This window comes from Martes martes, assembly GCF_963455335.1.
Source record: "Martes martes genome assembly, chromosome: 3".
NCBI lineage: Eukaryota > Metazoa > Chordata > Mammalia > Carnivora > Mustelidae > Martes > Martes martes.
The window spans coordinates 182,282,204-182,303,103 of NC_137890.1; the positions used below are offsets into that span (position 1 = coordinate 182,282,204).

At 40.0% G+C, this 20,900-nt stretch overlaps 1 protein-coding gene across 2 annotated transcripts in view; it reads right to left on the reverse strand.

Moving 5' to 3' along the window:
- NOP58 (NOP58 ribonucleoprotein) overlaps positions 1 to 20,347 on the reverse strand; it is a 31,994-nt gene extending 11,647 nt beyond the window's left edge. The window contains exons 1-7 of one of the 2 annotated variants that reach the window (XM_080798714.1): positions 20,236 to 20,331; positions 20,093 to 20,157; positions 12,687 to 12,763; positions 10,772 to 10,824; positions 6,586 to 6,707; positions 3,055 to 3,191; positions 972 to 1,036 (exon numbers count right to left, since the gene is read on the reverse strand). In XM_080798714.1, the coding sequence (XP_080654840.1) occupies positions 972 to 1,036; positions 3,055 to 3,191; positions 6,586 to 6,707; positions 10,772 to 10,824; positions 12,687 to 12,763; positions 20,093 to 20,137 (499 nt within the window). In that variant the 5' untranslated portion in view covers positions 20,138 to 20,157; positions 20,236 to 20,331. Of the gene's footprint in view, positions 1 to 971; positions 1,037 to 3,054; positions 3,192 to 6,585; positions 6,708 to 10,771; positions 10,825 to 12,686; positions 12,764 to 20,092 lie in introns of both variants that reach the window. The other variant, XM_080798715.1, reaches the window with a different exon arrangement.
- Positions 20,348 to 20,900: the final 553 nt, after the last annotated feature.

Genomic DNA, 20,900 nt, shown 5'->3' on the forward strand with positions numbered 1-20,900 from the left:
AACTCTTTCAGCAACCACATGGAAACTCTGCACCCATTAAATAGTAACACCTTATCCCCCACCTTCCCCCATCTCTTGGTAATCTCTTCTACTTTCGGTCCTTTATCAATTTGCCTGTTCTAGGTACCTCATAAGTGGAATCACACAACAGCTGTCTTTTTTGTATGGCTTATTTCTCAGCACCTTTTCAAAATTCATCCATGTTGTAAACCTTTTTAAGGTTTAAAAATAGTAATTACCTGGGACGCCTGGGTGGCTCAGCAGTTTAAGCAGCTGCCTCTGACTCAGGTCATGATCCTAGGGTCTTGGGATCAAGTCCCACACAGGACTCCTTGCTCAGCAGGGAGCCTGCTTCTCCTTCAGCCTGCCACTCCTACTTATGCTTACTCTCTCTCTGACTTACGAAAAATGTTTTTTAAAAAATAAGTAAAAATAAAAATTATCCATTGTGTGAATGGGCCCCATTCTGCTTATCTATTTATCTGTTATGGGTACTTAAGTGGTTTGCATTTTTTGGCTACTGTGAGTAGCGCTGCTACAGACACAGGTGCGTATTTATCTGTGAGTACCTGCTTTCAGTTCTTCGGAGCACATACCCAGAAATGTAATTGCCATTTAAAGGGATTTTTAAAAGTGGAAACAAGGATTTGAGGTTTCCAAAATTCACTTAATGGCATAGGACTGACCTATTATCAAGCCAAGTGAAAAAAGCACAAAGTAATAGATCCCATGTACTGATCTGCCTCATGGGAAACAAACCTGTTAACATCACTAGTGTTAATTCACACTATCTCCAACTAGTCAAATTACGGGTGGCTTGCCTTTTCTATTCTGCATTTTCTAGTTATTTACTTCACTATTAAAAATTCTAATTAATCTCCTTTTCCTTCCTTAACTGATAAAATTATAAGAGATAGTTTTAACAGCACGAAAAAGTTATAAGGATCACACATCATATGCACTATACTTACAAATTGCCTGAACAATCATGGTGTCCACTTTATCAGCACTGAATTTCAATCTATATCGGGACAAGCTGGGGATAAAGGGGGAAAATAAAAAATTACTGACAGCGTCTACGAAATGAGTTTAATTAACATCTTAAAAAACTTTTTATCTTTTTTTTTAAACTTTTTAAAAACCCAAATCCCTAGGGGCGCCTGGGTAGCTCAGTCGTTAAGCATCTGCTTTCAGCTCAGGTCATGATCCCGGGTCCTGGGATGGAGCCCTGCACCGGGCTCCCTGCTCAGTGGGAAGCCTGCTTCTCCCTCTCCCACTTCCCCTGCTCGTGTTCCCTCTCTCACTGCGTGTCTGTCAAAAACAAAACAACAACAAAAAAACACACAAAAAAGCCAAAATCCTTCTCCTTAGAGCTACATTAATTTTCTGAACATAGGAAAACCAGTTCAATGAGAATACAATGTGCAAAATTAGGAAATACACACTTAAAAAGAAAATACATGGGCGTCTGGGTGGCTCAGTTGGTTGGGCATCTGCCTTTGGCTCAGGTCATAATCCCAGGTCTCTGGGATCCAGCCCCACATAGAGCTCTCTGCTCCACAGGGAGTCTGCTTCTCCCTCTGCTCCTCCCCCTCACTCAAGCTTGCTCTCTGAAATAAAATCTTAAAAAAGAGAATATACCGGTCCTGCTATAACCCATGTTCCTGAAATATGAATTAATTTGTGAAAGACAAACAGGATAATGCTGTGTAGTATAAATCACATTGGTTAGGGTTTCAAGGATACCAGCAGGTAAATAAATGTGTAGCATTAACACCTGAAAACAGAAAAATATGGAGGAACAATATTATACATAAGTTTTTCCTAATCTTGGCACCGCTAACAATGTGGGCCTGATAAATCTTTGTTGTAGGGGCCTATTCTGTGAATTGTGGATGTTTAGTAATATTCTTGTCCTCTACCCATTATGTTAGTAGAGATCTGACCCCACCTGTAACAGCCAAAAATGTCTCTAGACATTGCCAAATATCCTCTAAGTGATATTTAACTGCCCTTGAATGAGAACCACTACTGTTATACAATGTCAATTAATCACAAGCTTGAATCTTGACTCAGCTTAGTTGCTTGTGCACTCTTTAAAATGCTTATTACAAAGTTATTGATTTTTATGTATTTTGCTCATCTTTGTAACTCAGCAGCTTTAACCCTTCCGTTAATTGATGCTATTTTTTGTCCAAAGGTACAGACCTCTGCTTGTTTTGTTATTCCTTTAATATAAATGTACACATCTTTCTAACTGCATTAGTATGTAGCGCTAGTTTTGATAGTGCTCCAATTATAAAGTCACATAGGTTCCCAGCAGCCCACCTTTAACCCTATTTTTCCTCACTTAAAAACCCTGTTATTGGGGCGCGTGGGTGGCTCAGTGGGTTAAGCCTCTGCCTTCGGCTCAGGTCATGATCTCAGGGTCCTGGTATCGAGCCCCACACCGGGCTCTCTGCTCAGCAGGGAGGCTGCTCCCCACCCCCTTCTGTCAAATAAATAAAATCTTAAAAAAAAAACAACCTGTTATTTTAGTGCAATTTCACAGAATGCCAAGCTTTTCAGAACATATCACAGCTCAGCAGAAATGCGGTTCTGATGGACCTCAGGTTAAACACGATAGGCCAATGTGCTTCTCTTTGCCTTACTATAAAAAGTCAATACAAATCGGAATAAAACAACAGATATGGACAGAAGAAGACCACAGCAGATGAGAAGATTTGGGGAGATGAAAAGATGGAGGAATAGCAAATGATTCAGTAGAGATTAGGGGAAAGAGAAAGAGAAAGAGAAAGCCCAAGAGTTGCGGGGCCCAACACTTAAAGGATAGGGAATGTCTATGATGAGGACTGCCTGGGCTCCAATCCAGGCTTCATTACTTACCAGGTGAACTGATTTGGGGCATCAGATTCATCTATAAAATGAGAATAAAACTACCTTCCTCAAAAGATTATTGAGAATTAAATTAGTATTTGTAATATGCTTAAACCAGTGCAACGCAAGTGCTTATTAAACAGGAATAAGTGGACTTTATTCTCCAGTAAATCTCACCTGTGTGCCAATCCAAGACACATAGCTGCCATTTCACGTGGTTCTACACCAGGGATTAATCCATCCATCTGGGAACGGATTCCTCTCATAAGTTCATTAACGACAGGACTATGGATACAACTGAGATTCAGCTTTTCCTGTAAGAAGAACATCTATATTAATGAAATAAAAGTTTTATACACCTAGGGGACTCAGGTCATGATCACGGGGTCCTGGGATAGAGCCCCCCATTGGGGGGGGGGGGTCCCAGCTCAGCAGGGAGTCTGCCTCTCTGTCCCTCCCCCTCACTCATGCTCGCTCTCTCTCAAAATAAACTTTTTTTTCCTGGAGATTTTATTTATTTGGCAGAGAGAGAGACAGTGAGAGGGAACCTGATGCATGACTCGATCTCAGGACTCTGGGATCATGACCTGAGCCAAACGCAGATGCTTAACCGACTAAGCCACCCAGGTGCCCCCAAAATAAAATTTTTTTTTAAAAAAGAGAAATAGGGATGCCTGCGTGGCTCAGTCGGTTAAGTGTCTGCCTTCAGCTCAGGTCATGCATGATCCCAGGGTCCTAGGATGGAGTCCCACATAGGGCTCTGCTCAGCAGGGAAGCCCGCTTCTCCTTCTGCTGGCTGCTCTCGGTGTTTCTGCTGACAAATAAATAAGAGAGAGAGAGAGAAATTACAGTTTTGGGGATGCCTGCTGGCTCAACCGCTTAGGGCATCTGCCTTCAGCTCAGGTCATGATCTCAGGGTCCTGGGACAGACCCCCTGCATCGGGCTCTCTGCCCAGCAGGGAGCATGCTTCTCCTTCTCTCTCTGCCTACTTGTGATCTCTCTCTGTGTGTCAAATAAGTAAAATCTTTCTCTTCTGTTTTTATTGTAAGAATATAGTATCTAACACATGTACAAAATATGGGTTAATCAGCTATTTATGTTATTGGTAAGACTTCTGGTCAACAACAGGCTTTCAGTAGTAAAATTCGGGGGGAGTCAGAAGTTATACACAGAATTTTTCATCTGGGGCACCTGGGTTGCTCAGTGGGTTAAGCCTCTGCCTTCGGCTCGGGTCATGATTCCAGGGTCCTGGGATCGAGCCCTCCATCGGGCTCTCTGCTCAGTGGCAAGCCTGTTTTTCCCCCTCTCTCTGCCTGCCTCTCTGCCTACTTGTGATCTCTGTCAAATAAATAAATAAAATATTCTAAAAAAGAGAAACTGGAAAAAGAATTAGGGGCACGTGGGTGGCTCAGTGGGTTAAAGCCTCTGCCCTCAGCTCAGGTCATGATCTCAGGGTCCTGGGATGGAGCCCTGCATCGGACTCTCTGCTCAGCAGAGAGCCTGCTTCCTCCCCTCTTTGCCTGCCTCTCCGCCTACTTGTGATCTCTGTCTATCAAATGAATAAATAAAAATCTTAAAAAAAAAAATTAAAGATACCTATAATCTCACCATTTAGCAATTTGTCATTCTGTATTTATTATGCTAGAATTTAATACTTTTTTAAAAAAGATTTTATTATTTGACAGAGAGACCAACAGTGAGAGAGGGAAGACAAGCAGGAAGAGTAAGAGAGGGAGAAGTAGGCTTCCTGCAGAGTAGGGAGCCTGATGCTGGGTTCAAACCCAGGACCCTGGTATCATGACCTATGCCAAAGGCAGACGCTTTATGACTAAGCCACCCAGGCGCCCCGAATTTAATGCTTTTTAAAAAAAAAGATCTTGGGGCACATGGGTGGCTCAGTGGGTTAAGCCTCTGCCTTCAGCTCAGGTCATGGTCTCAGGGTCCTAGGATCAAGCCCCGCATCGGGCTCTCTGCTCAGTGGGGAGCCTGCTTCCTCCTCTCTCTCTGCTTGTCTCTCTGCCAAATAAATATTTAAAAAAATAAAAATAAATAAATAAGCAAATAAATAAAAAGATCTTGGGGCACCTGAGTGGCTCAGTTGGTTAAGCCACTACCTTCCATTCAGGTCATGATCCCAGAGTCCCAGGATCGAGTCCTGCATCAGGCTCCCAGCTCCACAAGGAGTCTGCTTCTCCCCCCTCATTTTCTCTCTCTCTCTCTCACACATAAATAAAAAATTTTACAAAAAAAAAAATCTTATTTATTTGTAACAGAGAGAGAGCGCACAAGCAGGTGGAGCAGCAGAGGGACAAGAAGTAGGCTCCCCGTCCCTAAAATTTAATTTTTTTTTTTTTTAGATTTTTATTTAATTATTTTGACAGGCAGAGACCACAAGCAGGCAGAGAGGAAGGCAGAGAGAGAGAGGGAGAAGCAGGCTCCCCGCCGAGCAGAGCCCGACATGGGGCTCGATCCCAGAACCCTGGGATCACGACCTGAGCCGAAGGTAGAGGCCTTAACCCACTGAGCCACCCAGGTGCCCCAAATTTATTTATTTATTTATCTATTTATTTATTTAAACAGAAAATTACTAACTGGGCACCCGGGTGGCTGTTGTTAAGTGTCTGCCTTTGGCTCAGGTCATGATCCCAGGGTCCTGGCACTGAGCCCTGCACTTAGTCTCCCTCTCCACTCACTCCCTCTGCTTGTGTTCCCTCTTTCACTGCATCTCACTCTGTCAAAAAAAAAATTTTTTTTTAAATCTTAAAAAAAAAAAGAAAATTACAAACTAAGACTTATTATGGGCAGTTCAAAGAATGAGGATAGACTGCATTATCACAGAAAACTTCATTACTCACCAGAGAGAATTAGAAATAAATTTAACTGAACTTCTTAAATTCACAATCCTGACCTAAAAAAACAGCCTCTCAAATCTCCTTAGCATTTTTCTACCTAAGAAGACCTACAACAGGGGCGCCTGGGTAGCTCAATGAGTTAAAGCCTCTGCCTTTGGCTCAGGTCATGATCTCAGGCTCTCTGCTCAGCAGGGAGCCTGCTTCCTCCTCTTTCTCTGCCTGCCTCTCTGCCTACTTGTGATCTCTGTCTGTCAAATAAATAAATAAAATCTTTATTACAAAAAAAAAGACCTACAACATAATATAAATCCTACTTAAAAAATCAGAGGTATGCTCACTGTCCCTACAGTATTTACTATAACCACTGAAGATCAAACTATCACAACCAACTTTCAAACTGTTTTGCTTTTTCATGCTTGGGAGCCCACTTTTCCAGTCTTTCCACTTTCTTCTCCAGAGACTCTACCCCCTGCGAGAAAGTTTTCTAATAAAATACATACACTAAAAAAAAAGTCATGTCCTCATTTCTGTTGAAATTTCAGAAAAAGAAATGTGACCAAACAAAAACATGGCAGGATATACATAGTGTTAACAGATCTCTGGGTGGCAAGGTTAGAGCTAATTTGGGGGTTATTATATAATCTTGGGGTTATTAATTATTTCCTACAATGAACAGGCATTACTTATATGTACTTAGTCCTGATAATCATATTGGAAATCAATTATTCTGTAGCATAGGGAAAAAAAAGATCACGTATGAGAACTTATAACAAACAACTCAATACAAAGGTTACACTTTGTAGTTACTATGCTGTATGGGGAGCTCTGATTAGCAGGCACAAAAAACATACTTACCTTTATGACCCCTCCTAGTTTAGCATCAGCTACAGCCAAGGGTTCATGGGCTTCTTTTACTATTTTCTTCAGAACTTTCTTCAGCTGCTTATTGATTTTGCCCTCCATCAGAGCTGTGAATGCTTTTGGGAAAAAGAAAAAACAAAAGTGTTAACTCTCAAGTTTTTTTAATGTTAAAGAATTTAAACTGAAAGAATCTCATTTAAACTTAAAGATCTCATTTAAACTTAAAGAATAGAGGAAAATAAGCATTTCCTTTCAAAAACTCTGAATTTAACACTACTTCTAAAGTGAAATGATAAATGTAGAAAACACTGAAGGAGTTACACATTTCAGTCTCATCTGATCTTCCACTCTCATTTCAGCTCTAGAACCAGAAGTTAAAAGCAGATCCAGCATTCCTTATGTCACATGAAATCTATTCTTGAATCCAGACAGAACTAGAATCATAAAATGTTAGAAACAACCTATCTTGGAATGACAAATAGATTCACTCTCCAATGTCACTGTAGACAGACTGGTCTGATGCTCTGTGAAATATACTAAAATCCTGTCAAGACTGTGGTAAAAAAGAGAGTATATTCATTTGGAAGGTCCTGCTGCAGTGTAAGCATGCCTGAGTGGAGGCTTTGCTAATTCCAGATCCAGATATGGCATCAGGCTTCTGCTTGTAAACCTCCAGTGATGGAGAACTCACTACCCAATGGCAAGCTATTCCATTTGGGACTGCTTTCATTTTTAGCAGGTTCTAAATCTGCAACTTTGTTAACTCTCACCCTTCCTTAGGCCCACACTTAGAATCTTCTGGACCCACATGGGTTAACATCTCTTCTGCTATCTGTCGGAGTTTGGGCTGAATTTACAGTATGCCTTCCAGGAAGAAGTCAGCCAAATTTCGAAGGCCAGGCAGTTAATCCTTACTCAGCCAGGTACCTTCCCTTTCCTCCTGACCACATCTCCATCCATTTGAGTTATAAGTCCATTTCATGTTATCTGGGAAGATGAATGGTGAGGACAAAAAATAATCTAGCTACGATACAGCTCTTACAGAGGTCACCACATTCTAAGAAGCAGAGTCTCAAGCTACTTTTGTTAGGTTATAACCTTTGATATATCATATTGTACAACACTGACTCCTTACAAACTACCTTTCTAGTAAGAGTTTCTATCTTTCTAGTAAAAGACGCCAGAAATGGTGACAAGGTAAAGGGGAAACTGAGTCTTGTACTTTACTAGCCACTTTTCAGTGGAAAGATTACTATCTTTCCACTTCATCCAAATGTAGGCTGGTACCAAAATTTTTTCTTTTTTTTTTTTTTAATTTTATTATTTGTCAGAGAGAGAGTACCAAAATTTTATGTAGTATTTGGAAGACTTGCAACTTGAAAAATCAGACTGTGAAAATAAAGCTCTCCATATAAATGTATATCTGAACTTCTACAACCAATATAAATTTTTTTTTTTTGGAAGATTTAGAGAGAATATGAAAGCAAGTAGACTCCGCGCGGATGCCAGCCAGCTGCATCTCATAACCTGAGCCGAAACCAAGAATTGTGTAGTTACCAACTGCACCACCCAGGTGCCTTTACATTCTTTAAGGAAAGGGGTGCCTGGGTGGCTCAGCTGTTGGGTATCTGCCTTCAGCTCGGGACATGATCCTGGGGTCCTGGGATCGAGCCCCACATCGGGCTCCCTGCTCGGTGGGAAGCCTGCTTCTCCCTCTCACGCTCCCCTTGCTTGTGTTCCCTCTCTCGCTGTCGCTCTCTCTGTCAAATAAATAAATAAAATCTTTAAAAATAAAGTCTTTCAAAAAATTCAACCTTTTATTTTCATCTTTTAATAGTTTACTTATTTAAGTAATCTCCACACCCAAATGGTGCTCAAACTCATGACTCTGAGATCAAGAGTCACATGCTTTTCCAACTGAGCCAGCCAGGCACCCCAAAGACTTTTTTTTAAAAGTAGGCTCCACATCCAACAAGAGGCTTGAACTCATGACTGAGACCAAGAGTCTCATGCTCTATGGATTGAGCCAGATATTCTTGTTATCACAACCCATCAGACTGTTTCTTAGGCTATCGGCTTTTAAATGCATACTATAATATCTATAATCACTCAGTTTGGGATCTGTCAGATCAAAATTTCTTTATAACAGGGAGCAGGAAGGTAATTCCCAGGAAAGACTGCTCTCTTAATATGGTGATATTTGAGTTTCTGGTAAAAATAGATAGGAAAAGGCAGATTCCTGACAGAGCTCACTACTTTCATTCCTTTACCCAAAATATCTATGTGCTAGACTCCAGGAATTTGATGGTGAGTAACACCACAGTCTCTGCCTTCACAGAAGGTGGATGGGGGGAGGGCTGGAGTTGACTTCAAATTCTCAAGCTAGCATGACATTTGGTCATTTATCTTACCTTATTTTAAGGAATATCAAGAGGTGAGGAAGAAAAGGATATATCCCTCAAGCCTCAGTTTTCCTACAGTGTTTAACATCTACCCCACAGGACTGCTTCAAGGATTTAACAACAATTTTGAAATCATGAGTATAAAACCTGACAAGTACATGATCAATACATTACCTATTTAAAAGCAAAAACCTGCTTCATGTTTGGAGAAAATCTGGATCTATTTAATAAGGACTATTTAATATACCTATTTATTTATTTAATCTATTTAACATATAAGGTCAGAAATAGCTCAAAAAAGATTAAAGAGATAGTATGCAAAAAGGAATTCAAAAGAAGCCACTTGGGATCACTTTATGCCTCCACTTTACAACTCCAGCAGAAGTTCAAATCACAGTCTTTGTGAATAATGCCCCCCAAAGTTGGAGAACAGCAAACACAATCTCACTTGGGGTCTTAACAAATTCTACCTATATAATTCTAAAGCTGTGATAACTAGATCTTTTAAAAAATTCTCCAGGCAGGGGTGCTTGGCTGGCTCAGTTGGAAGAGCATGTTACTCGATCTTGGGGCCAAGAGTTCAAGCCCCATGATGGATGTAGAGATTATTAAAAAAAAAAAAGAAAAAATAATAATAATAAAAAACCTCCAAGCAAAAATTATCATAGTTGTGCTTTAATGGCTCTATGAGGTTTTAATTATTGACTTAACCAATAAAGCAGTCCTAGAACTATTTTTATTTTTTAATATTTTATTTATTTATTTGAACTATATTTAAAAATTAAACAATTGGCCCCGTTTTTGGGTCTTCTTTCAGCTACCCTACTGCTAATGTTGGGGCAGCCCATTAATATTCCAGCATGTTTAATTATATTCCTAATTTTTACAAGAGAATTATGCCCTTTTATTGGGGCTGATGAACAAAATTATTTGGGTCTGTGAAATTCCTAATTATATGCCATACTCTTCCTTATGGTCGTACATTTTCAAATTATACCACCAAGCAGTTGGCTGATTTGATATATGGAACTTAAGCAACTGAAAAATCCATATATCCAGTCTTCTTGTTTTTCCTAACGTTAAAAAAAAACCCTTGAGACCAACTGCCTACTAAAGCCAAGCCTAGTCAGTAAACCCTATTGTCTGTTCCCCCATCTTGAGGACCGGTTGAGGGACAGGAGTCATTCATTCTTTATGTCCCCTTCAGATTAACTCTTCACCCTAGGTGCAGTTTTTTTTCCCCCCAGGTGTAGTTTCTGCATTAAAAACCAAACCAAACCATACATACAAAAGTCTACTAGTTTTCCTAAAGCTTTTAATAATAATGTACACGTCTGCACTAAAAACATACTTTTAGAGAGCTGCTTCATTATTACTTCAACTGTGAACCCTAGCTATTCTCAACTTTACCCTTGGATTAAAACTATCAGAGAGCTGTGTACTTGACTACATTACCTTGGTCCCTTGCAGAACAGCTTTTACTGAATTGTGCTTCAGCATTATGCTGTTGGTTTCCACAGGGAGATCAATTTAACCACTTCTCACCTCTCATCACATGGGGGGAACAAACCCTATGGTGAAAAAAGCTAACTCAATGTTGTCTCAGTGGTAGTGACGAATTTGAGTTAGATCACTTAAATTCAATTCCAGAAAAGAATGCATCATTGACAACATTGAATAAGGTTAACTCAAGCAACTGAAGCAAATAATCTTTTGATAAGGATAATCAACTGACAAGATTGAAAACAAAACCAAAAAAAGCTAGTCTTTCACTTTACCTGCTAATGCTTCTGCTGTATCCTGAAATTTCTCAAAATGTTTTAGCTTTACTCTAGAAGGAAAAAAAGAAAAGTTACAAGGGCATATTGATTGTGTAAAAGCCATGTATTTAGGAAAAAGGTTTTGGACTGTTTCCAAAACACGTACCAACAAAATAAACTTTCCCATCACTAGGTATCAGGGTGTAAAGTTAGGTAAATTCTTGAAACAACCAGTTTCTCTAAATGTTAGGTGAGTAATGTCTGGACCGCTGCAGAGGTTGTAGACTTTGAAGGAAAATGAACATGAGCAAAGAAGTTTGATACCACATCCCAACCACAGGAAAGATGATGAAGCTTCAACATAACCTCTGCTGCTTATAAAGCTGGACACAGATCCTTGCATTACACAGAAAAGAGACCTTAGGAAAGGTATTAAGAGTCCCTCCTAAGTCAGGAATCTCACAACAGTGATTTGTCCAAATCATAGTGATTTGGACAAATTTGTCCAAATCATTTGTCCAAATCATGTCCTAGTACAAATGCTGTTAAGAAATAGCTTATCATCGGGGTGCCTGGGTGGCTCAGTGGTCTAAGCCTCTGCCTTCAGCTTGGGTCATGATCTCAGGGTCCTGGGACTCCGCGTCGGGCTCTCTGCTCGGCAGGGAGCCTGCTTCCCCGCCCCCCCTCTCTCTGTCGAATAAATATATGAAATCTTTAAAAAAGGGGTGCCTGGGTGGCTCAGTGGATTAAGCTGCTGCCTTCGGCTCAGGTCATGATCTCAGAGTCCTGGGATCGAGCCCCGCATCGGGCTCTCTGCTCAGCGGGGAGCCTGCTTCTCCCTCTCTCTCTGCCTGCCTCTCTGCCTACTTGTGATCTCTCTCTCTCTGTCAAATAAATAAATAAAATCTTAAAAAAAATTTTTTTTAAAATAAAATAAAATAAAATCTTAAAAAAAAAAAGAAAAGAAAAGAAAAGAAAGCTTATCATCCAGTCTGATTCCTGTTACCCTTATTTAGCCACCGTCTCCCCCCCATGCAGGGTATATGCAAGGTAACACCATTTTATACTGAAACAGCAATATACAATTAATTCATAATTCATTGTTGTCTCAGTGGTAGTGACGAATATTTGAGTTAGATCATTTATACTCAGTTCCAACAAGAATACATCATTGACAACAATGAATCAGGTTAACCCAGCCAAATGAAGCATACAGCTCTTGAAAAAGAAAAACTAGTCTTTTATTATACCTAAAATAGTGGTGTTTTAAGGAAGATTTTCTTACCTGCCATGGAACAAAAACCCTGGGGGGGGGGTCCCTTAAAAACACACTTAACAACACAAATATTTTAGGAAAAGTAGTAATTTCATCTTATTCTGCCTCACTTCACCTTTCTGAAGTGGCATATGTTCATCTCTCTCTATGCTTGCATAAGAGCATATAAAGATATATAAGAATCCTGCAAAAATGGGATCACATGATACAATCATTCTGAAGCATGGTTTCCTCAGTATACCACTGACCTCTCTCCAAGTCAGTAAGAGATCTACAGAATTACTACTATTCAATGATTTCAGCACTTGGGGCCCCTAGTCAGTAGAGCATGCGACTCTTGATCTCAGGGTCATGGGTTCAAGGCCCACACTGGGTACAGAGATTAAAACAACAGGGGTGCCTGGGTGGCTCAGACACTTAAAGTGTCTGGCTCTTGATTTCCATTCAAGTCATGATCTCGGGGTTGTGGGATCAGGTCCCACGCCAGGCTCTATGCTCATCAGAGTCTGCCTGCCCTTCTCCCTGTGCTCTTACTGCCCTCCCACTCACAGGCTATCTCCCTAAATAAATAAAAATCTTAAAACCACCACCACCACCACCACCAACACACACCAACAAAATGTTAACTGCTAAATTCTTAGTTTCAAGATGGCTTACATTTTATTTGCTTTCTCTGGAGTTTCAAATTCTTTCCACAAACTATCAACCTCTTGAAGTTTCTTCTCATTCAAAACCTGTAACAAATATTTAAATAATTTTATTTAAATGGGATCCTTAGGCATTCATAACTACACACTTCACGAGAAACTGCATATGTAAAATGAGTGTGGAAGCTATTTTTCTCACTGAAGTAACAAGACAGTTTTCTTACCCACCATAAAGTTTTGGTCAAATTAATACCGAGTAACTGAATGGAATTCAGCTGAGGTCTTTGATGAAAACTTCCTACTTTGAAGGAGCCACTAACCCCTTCACAAAGTGTACTGTATTCACAGAACATCAAAAGACTTCTTTTGCCTACTTTCTAGAATAAGAAATAAGTTTTATTTACTGCTAATGGATTTCTCTCTAAAACTAAGGTACCATCAATTTTAAGATACATCTTGTTATAAGAAAACTTAAAAAAGATAAAAAAGGGGGCACTTTACAAAAAAGTCATTAATATTTAGGTATATATATTCTTTAAGGCTTTTTGACTGTCAACATTTTATTTACACATACCTTTAGGAATCATACTATACCACTTAGCATAACATGGACACCATTCTAGGTTTTAACAACCTAGAACTGCACTGTATGAATATACCATCATTTTATGCCCTTACAGATGTTCAGGGTTTTTCTAAATTTTCCTTGTTCTCCTTCTGAAAAGTTTTGTATGTATATATGTTGTACTTCTATAAGACATATTTTACTGGAAGTGGAGTTAATTAATCACATAGGAAATGCATTACTTTACATCTGACAGATGCTACCAAACTGCTTTCTTTTTTTTTTTTAATTTTTTTTTTTTAAGATTTTTATTTATTCATTTGACAGAGAGAGATCACAAGTAGACAGAGAGGCAGGCAGAGAGAGGGAGGGAAGCAGGCTCCCTGCTGAGCAGAGAGCCCGATGCGGGACTCGATCCCAGGACCCCGAGATCACGACCCGAGCCGAAGGCAGCAGCTTAACCCACTGAGCCACCCAGGCGCCCTACCAAACTGCTTTCAAAAGTCTATTAATTTCACTTAAATCAAGAATTAATTAAACTTATTTCCCTATATTCCAATCAATACCCAATGTAGTAAGTCAACTGCCTAAGTATTACAAAGGATAGAATCAATCCTAAAATGCACTTCCCCATATTTAACATTCTTAAAATTGGAATGCCTTATAATTGATGGGAGTAAGTTTAATTAGCAGTGTAAAATAAGAGCATATTAAATTGGGTGAAATGGGGCACCTGGGTGGCTCAGTGGGTTAGGCCTCTGCTTTCGGCTCAGGTCATGGTCTCAGAGTCCTGGAATCAAGCCCCACTTCGGGCTCTCTGTTCAGCGGGGAGCCTGCACTCCCACCCCCCAACTGCCTCTCCGTCTACTTTTGATCACTGCCTGCCTCTCTGCCTACTTGTGATCTCTCTGTCAAATAAATAAAATCTTTAAAAAACAATTTGGTGAAATAAGATGCAAGTAGATATTATACATGTCTTCTTATGGGGGAAAATTCCAGCTGATAAAATTAAAAACTATACTGCTAAACATTTCACCAAATCTGTATTATCACAGATTTACACAGTAGGATTTACTGCCCAGTTATAGTCTAGTACGTATTTTTGTGATAAAGCATGAATGCAACACTACAAGTTGCACTTAATTTCTGTCAGGCAAGTGTGGCCAGAGGATTTTAAGGATCTGTTGTGTTGGTTAAATTGAATCACACACAGCTGAACTGATGTATTTACAGAACTTGAGAAGTTAGTCAAATCGATTTTAGCCCGGTACTGGGCTCCCTGCTCAGCGGGGAGCCTGCTTCTCCCTCTCCAGCTCCCCTGTGCTTGTATTCCCTCTCTCGCTATCTCTCTGTCATAAATAGATAAAATCTTAAAAAAAAAAAAATTACAAGCTGGGGCGCCTGGCTAGCTCAGCCCACAGAGTATGCAACTTCTGAACTCAGAGCCCCACGTTGTGCACAGAGTTTACTAAAAATAAAATCTTCACACATACTAAAAGTTACAAGTCACTAACACTTCTACTTTGCCTATCATGAGAACTTTAGAATCCAAAGACATTCCTGCAAATCTCATGAATGCGCTGAAACATTAATTCAGTTATTTTCCGATAAAGGAAGTTCATAGAACAGTCCTGATTTTTGGAAACAGTTTATTCAGAGAATCCACTAACCATATCCAAGGTTCAGGAACTGTTGAGAGGATATGTACCAAACAGGGGATATGACTCATGAATAAAATTTACATTTTTTCCTAGTTGAAAAACAAGTATATTTGTAGATAACATTTGGGTAACAATCGGCATATTCAAGAGATATTATCAGCATTCTTAAAGTAACAAAGGAAATGTAATGGAAACATTCATGACTACTCAAAGGTCTCCAAAGACACTGTTATGGCAAATAAAACCTTGGCACTCCCAATTGTGCTACAACATAGCTAAGAGAAAATTACCAAAAGAGACAGTCTGAACAAAACATAATTAGAAATAACTGCTACATTTCCTGAAAAATATGCCTCAAATTTTAGTCATTCATTTTCACACAAAGAAATCTGAAAACAGGGGCGCCTGGGTGGCTCAGCGGGCTAAAGCCTCTGCCTTCGGCTCAGGTAGTGATCTCAGGCATCAGGCGCTCTGCTCAGCGGGGAGCCTGCTTCCTCCTCTCTCTCTGCCTGCTTCTCTGCCTACTTGTCATCTCTGTCAAATGAATAAATAAAATCTTAAAAAAAAAAAAAAGAATCAACATAGTCTTAAGAAATTATTAAAAAAAAAAAAGAAATCTGAAAAGATTTGTATACAAAGTCCATATTTCAGCCCATTTTGGATTAAGATGGAATTATCCCCACTTCCAAGTAGAAATGGTGTGTAGTTATTGACACTAAAATCTTAAGCACAGCAGCTACCGTTTGCTAGTTTTAATACTAGTCTTTATCTTGTCCATACTAGAGAGAGCAAGATGGAGTCACTCCTGTCAAGCAGTAACTTCTGCCAAGTAGTGGCACAAGCAACCAAGGGCACTGCAGCTAAGACCAAACACTGCCGAACCAGCACTGGCTGAGACCCACTCAGAAACTATAACCAGCAGAAACAGAAGTTTGCTAATCAAGACTGAATAAATCCCTTTTGAAATGAAAGATTTGCACAGCAAATTCATCAAGACCTTTTAAATCCTCTCACATCTGACATCAGAGAGGTAGCTGCCACGGAATGCACTGCCCAAGTGACCTCTGAACAAAATACAGATTGTCTGGGATGCCTGGGTGTTGGGCATCTGCCCTCAGCTCAGGTCATGATCCTGGAGTCCTGGGATCGCGTCCCACATTGGGCTCTCCGCTTAGTGGAGAGTCAGCTTCTTTGCCACTCCCCTGGCTCACAGGCGTGCACTTCTCTTTCTCTTTCAAATAAATAAATAAAAATCTTAAAAAGAAAAAAGGTCCCCCACTGCCTGAAAATAAGCAACTAGTGCTATGAGCTGACCTGGACCAGACCTAGGCCTTGTTTCAACTGTGCAATCAAAGACTGCATTAACTTCCTACCTCCAATTCCCCTTGTTCTGTCTTGTTTGTTTTTGTTTGTTGAGCTTTGCTGTGATGTGTAAGCCAAATTAAGCAGGTAGTGAAATGTCATCATGTTTGGAGTCCTGCATTATAATCATACTAACTTTGCTTTGAAACTGAATAAAGCTAACATGGGGGGGGAATGACATTGTGGAAAGACATTTCTGTGTGCACCTTCACAGTGTACTCACGACACACACTTATTTACAGATAAAACGAAATGTGCAGGAATTTGCTTCAAACAATGTGGGGAGGCGAAGGGGAGAGATGGCCCACAAAATGGGTCTGCTGAAACTGAGTGATGGTGTACATGGAGGTTCTTTATAATCTACCACTTGTCTCCTTGAAATTTTTCACAAAAAGAGTAAAACACAAACACAAATGCATCCACAGCATGCCAGATGTTCTTAGAGTATCTTCCTCCATTCCAGACAGGCATGAAATTTATAGAGGAAAGAGCACACTATATCAAAAGTGTCCTCCTTAATTTTCACCTAACTGCTTACTTTGAGATTTCCTATGTTTTATCTAAACATTCAATGCTAAAATGCTAACTTTTTAGAGTTACTTCACAAACAAAATGGGTTAAGTACTGTTTTAGGAAACTTGAACTGTACAGGACGACCTGGAATAGTTTCAAAAGTGAATTACTCAAAAAGGAACAAACTGATATATGCAACATGGATTAGCTTCAAAAGCAAGCTAAGTGAAAAAAAGCCAGACACAAAAAAACTATTACTCCATTTACATGAAATTTTTTAAAATGACAAAATTATACAGCAAGTGGCTGCCTAGAGCTGGGTCTGACTGACCTGCAAATGGTCAGGAGGTAACTTTTTAAGAGGAAGTATTTTAAAACTGAATTGCAACTTGCACAGTTGCACAAATTTTACTGAAATGTACCAAACTGCACATTTACAATAGTGGGTTACACAGTATGTAAACTATACCCAATAAATGAAGCTGGAAAAACATATTGCTCAGTAATCTTATTAATACATAAACTCTGGTATACACATTAAAAAAATCTCTTCCTCCAGGTGTGAGGAAATGAACACAACACTACACCACATGGCTGTACTACACAATGTGACTACTGAAATTTGAATGAATTAGACTAAAAATTGATTTCCACAGCTCTACTAGCCAAATTTGAAGTGCTAAATAGCTATGTAGATAAAGTGCTAAATAAATAGCCAGTGGCAATCATTTTGGGCAGCACAGCCACAAAAGGTCTGGGATGAGTAAATCTAAAAGATGCCTCATGATACAACGGACATAAGCTGAGTTTTTACAATATCCTAAAAAATATTAACAGTTCATTTAGTATTGTCTTTGCATTCATATATAACCTTGTTAACATCCAGTAATTTTTTACAAGCAAATTAATTCTTTGTAAATCACTCTGTATATGTTCATATATGTACACTAGATCATGATATAAAATGTATTCCTATGACCTGAGGTTAAAAGTTCTAAAAATTTCTGAAAGCATTTCCACTAAAGCATGAATTTTATGCAACCAATGTAATTTTATACCCCAGCATTCTGATTATGGGAAACAGAGCTAATAACTTTGTACAACAGATCTATTTTTAAGGTATAATTTATACGCCATAATAGTCACCCTTTTAAAGTGTACAACTTAGTTTTCAGTATATTTTCAGAAAACTATGCAACCACCAATTCCAGAACATTGTCTATGTCTCTTTTATTAACAATTAGTAACTGCTATTAACTGAAATATTTGGAATCGAATTATTTTGTCAATGTATTCAAGCCTTTAGTTATTTCTCTATTACGTTACTTAAACCATAAACCACAATCAGTAATTTTGAACAGTAACTTGCAAATGGATACCATTAAAAACTGACAGAATACTCCAGACTTATTTTTATGGAGAATACTCTTCATTAAAAGAAATCAGTAATTCATCAAGAGACATGACTGAATATTTTATGACCCAGGTTTAAAAACCAGACAATTGCTAAACCAATTCCTTCCTACCAACAGTAGCAACCAGTGGACTGACAGTGCAGTTGTGCCTCCCTGTCTTAGTGCTGGACAGTATACCTAACTACTTAAGAATTCTACTTAAGAATTTAGAAAAGGGGGTGCCTGGGAGGCTCAATGGGTTAAAGCCTCTGCCTTCGGCTCAGGTCATGATCCGGCGTCCTGGGATGGAGCCCCACCATCGGGCTCTCCTCAGGGAGCCTGCTTCCTCCTCTCTCTTTCTCTGCCTGCCTCTCTGCCTGCTTGTGATCTGTCTGTCAAATAAATAAATAAAATCTTAAAAAAAAAAAAAAAAGAATTTAGAAAAAGCTGCAAAAAGCTGGGTAGAAGTAAAATCAGACACACTCCCAGGCTCTAAAGCCTTTTACAGTCCCTTAAAATTTCTACTACTGCAACTACAGACAACCCCAATGAGAAAAAATAAGCAAAGCTAGCTTTCGGCTTTTACTATTTTATCTCTTAAAAATAGTAAGTAATGTAACAAGTGCAAATGGAAAACATTTTCAAATGTCTGAAAAAAAAAAAAGCTTAAAAAAATAACGTCAGAGGGCACCTGGGTGGCTCAGTGGGTTAAAGCCTCTGCCTTTGGCTCAGGTCATGATCCCAGAGTTCTGGGATCGAGCCCCGAAGCCCGCTTCCCCCCTCAATCTCTCTCTGCCTTTCTGCCTACTTGTGATCTGTCAAATAAATAAATAAAATCTCTAAAAAAAAAATTAAAAAAAAAACACGTCAGAAGCTCCTCTAAATCAACATTTTGGAAAGCTGATTCCAGATTTTCTGCACTCATACCACATATATAGTTTTTTGATTCAAAGAACCATACTATAAACATTTTACCCAGGATTTTTACCTTATGAGCATATAAATGAAAATTCTGTTTTTCGTTGCTACATTTGTAGAGCTCAGAGGAGTGCCTGGCACATAGTACTCAGTTTATCTCCTTCTTTAGAACATCTCAATAGCATCCTACCACACGAATGCCCCATGGTTCAATCAGCTCTGGGCTGATAATCTTTAAATTTCAAACTTTCCCCGTATTAAGACAACCATATCTCAAACTGATTACCATCGGCCCAGATTTCTCCCTTAGGCCTGAAACTTAAAATGACGACTGCATTTCCACGTCTAACTAATACCCCAAGTTTCACAGCCCAAACTGAATCTTTTTAGTATCTTCCCCCGGAGAAGCCCCCCTCCAAAACTTCGTTTTTTCTCTTCCCCACCATCACGTACCCACTTAAGCAACCCAAAACCCACATTCTCCATTCATCAACCAATCCCACCAGTTCTACCTTCAAAATTTCTCCTGGTATTTGTTTCACTCCACACCAACCTCGATCCAAGCAATTTCATCTTGTCTCGATCAATACAAAAACATTCTTGGTTCCTTTCTTGCCTCCTGTAATCTATCCTCCACAGAGGAAAGCAACTTCATTAAAAGCCAACTTTAGATCAGGTCATTCCTCCGCTTAAAACCTTTCAAACATTCCTCAAAAACACTCAGAATAAACCCCAAACTCCATACCTTTACCTGTGAAATTGTGTAAGCCTCCTGCCCACCCATCTCACCGGGCCAAATCCGTAACACAGAACCAGGCGCCCAAAACGGCGCGGCCACGTGTTCACCGAAACATGCGCCTCCCAGGCCCAAAGCCTTCTGCTAATTTTCAGAGAAAACGGCTCCCACGCGACCCTGAACAGTGTCGTCCTCCCCTTCGTCTTTCCGTGTCCTCTCCTGTCCAACACAAGCCTTGCCCCTCCAACGGTTCAATCTGCAACTTACCTTAAAGATGGCGTAGCCCACGGACGTTTCGAATAGCACCAACATGGTGAGGCCGGGTCAGGGCGCTGCGCGGCCCGCCGCGGCTCTATACCAACGAAAACACACCAAACTTTCGGCCCCCAAAGGCCTGCAAGGCCGCGCACAAATGCGCACGCCTTCTCGCGAAGAATCAGACCACGCTGTCTAAACGTTCCAAACTCGACTGAGTGTAGAACGCCGGAACGCGCTTCTCCTTCTCCAAGGCTTCTGGGGTGTGACGTCACTTCCGACAGGTAACGGGCGTCGCTTCCGGTTTGTTCCCGCCGACCGGGTGGGAAGGGGGAGGAGGAAAAAAAGAGAAAGGAAGAAAATGTCGCGAGATTTCTTAGGGACTTAAAGCGAGCTTTTAAGCGGTACGGAAACCTAAAGGGGAAAAACTTTGCTTTTTATTATTATTTTTTAAATTCCTGTATGTGATATGCGGAGTTGTTTCGTGCGTTTGCCCAAAGCATCTGAAATTTGGGAAATGCTAGTAGCGCCTTAATTTTACTCCCTGGATGGCGCTGCCCTGAAGTGAGGCTCTCAGGATGACACCATGACTATCCCTGTACGTGTGAGCAGGGCTGGCCGTTCTCTTCTCTCTGGCCAAACTGGTTTTTAGCACAGATGTCTTTCGTGTATAGGTAGCCTCTCCTATTTTTGCTGCAGCGATTTTAGGGTACACATTTATGCTTTACGTCCTTGTCTTAGTGGAATTGGCTTTTCTGGGACTTTTCAGTTTGAATGACTGACTTAAATACCTCAATTATTCCACAAGCCTGGCTTTCAA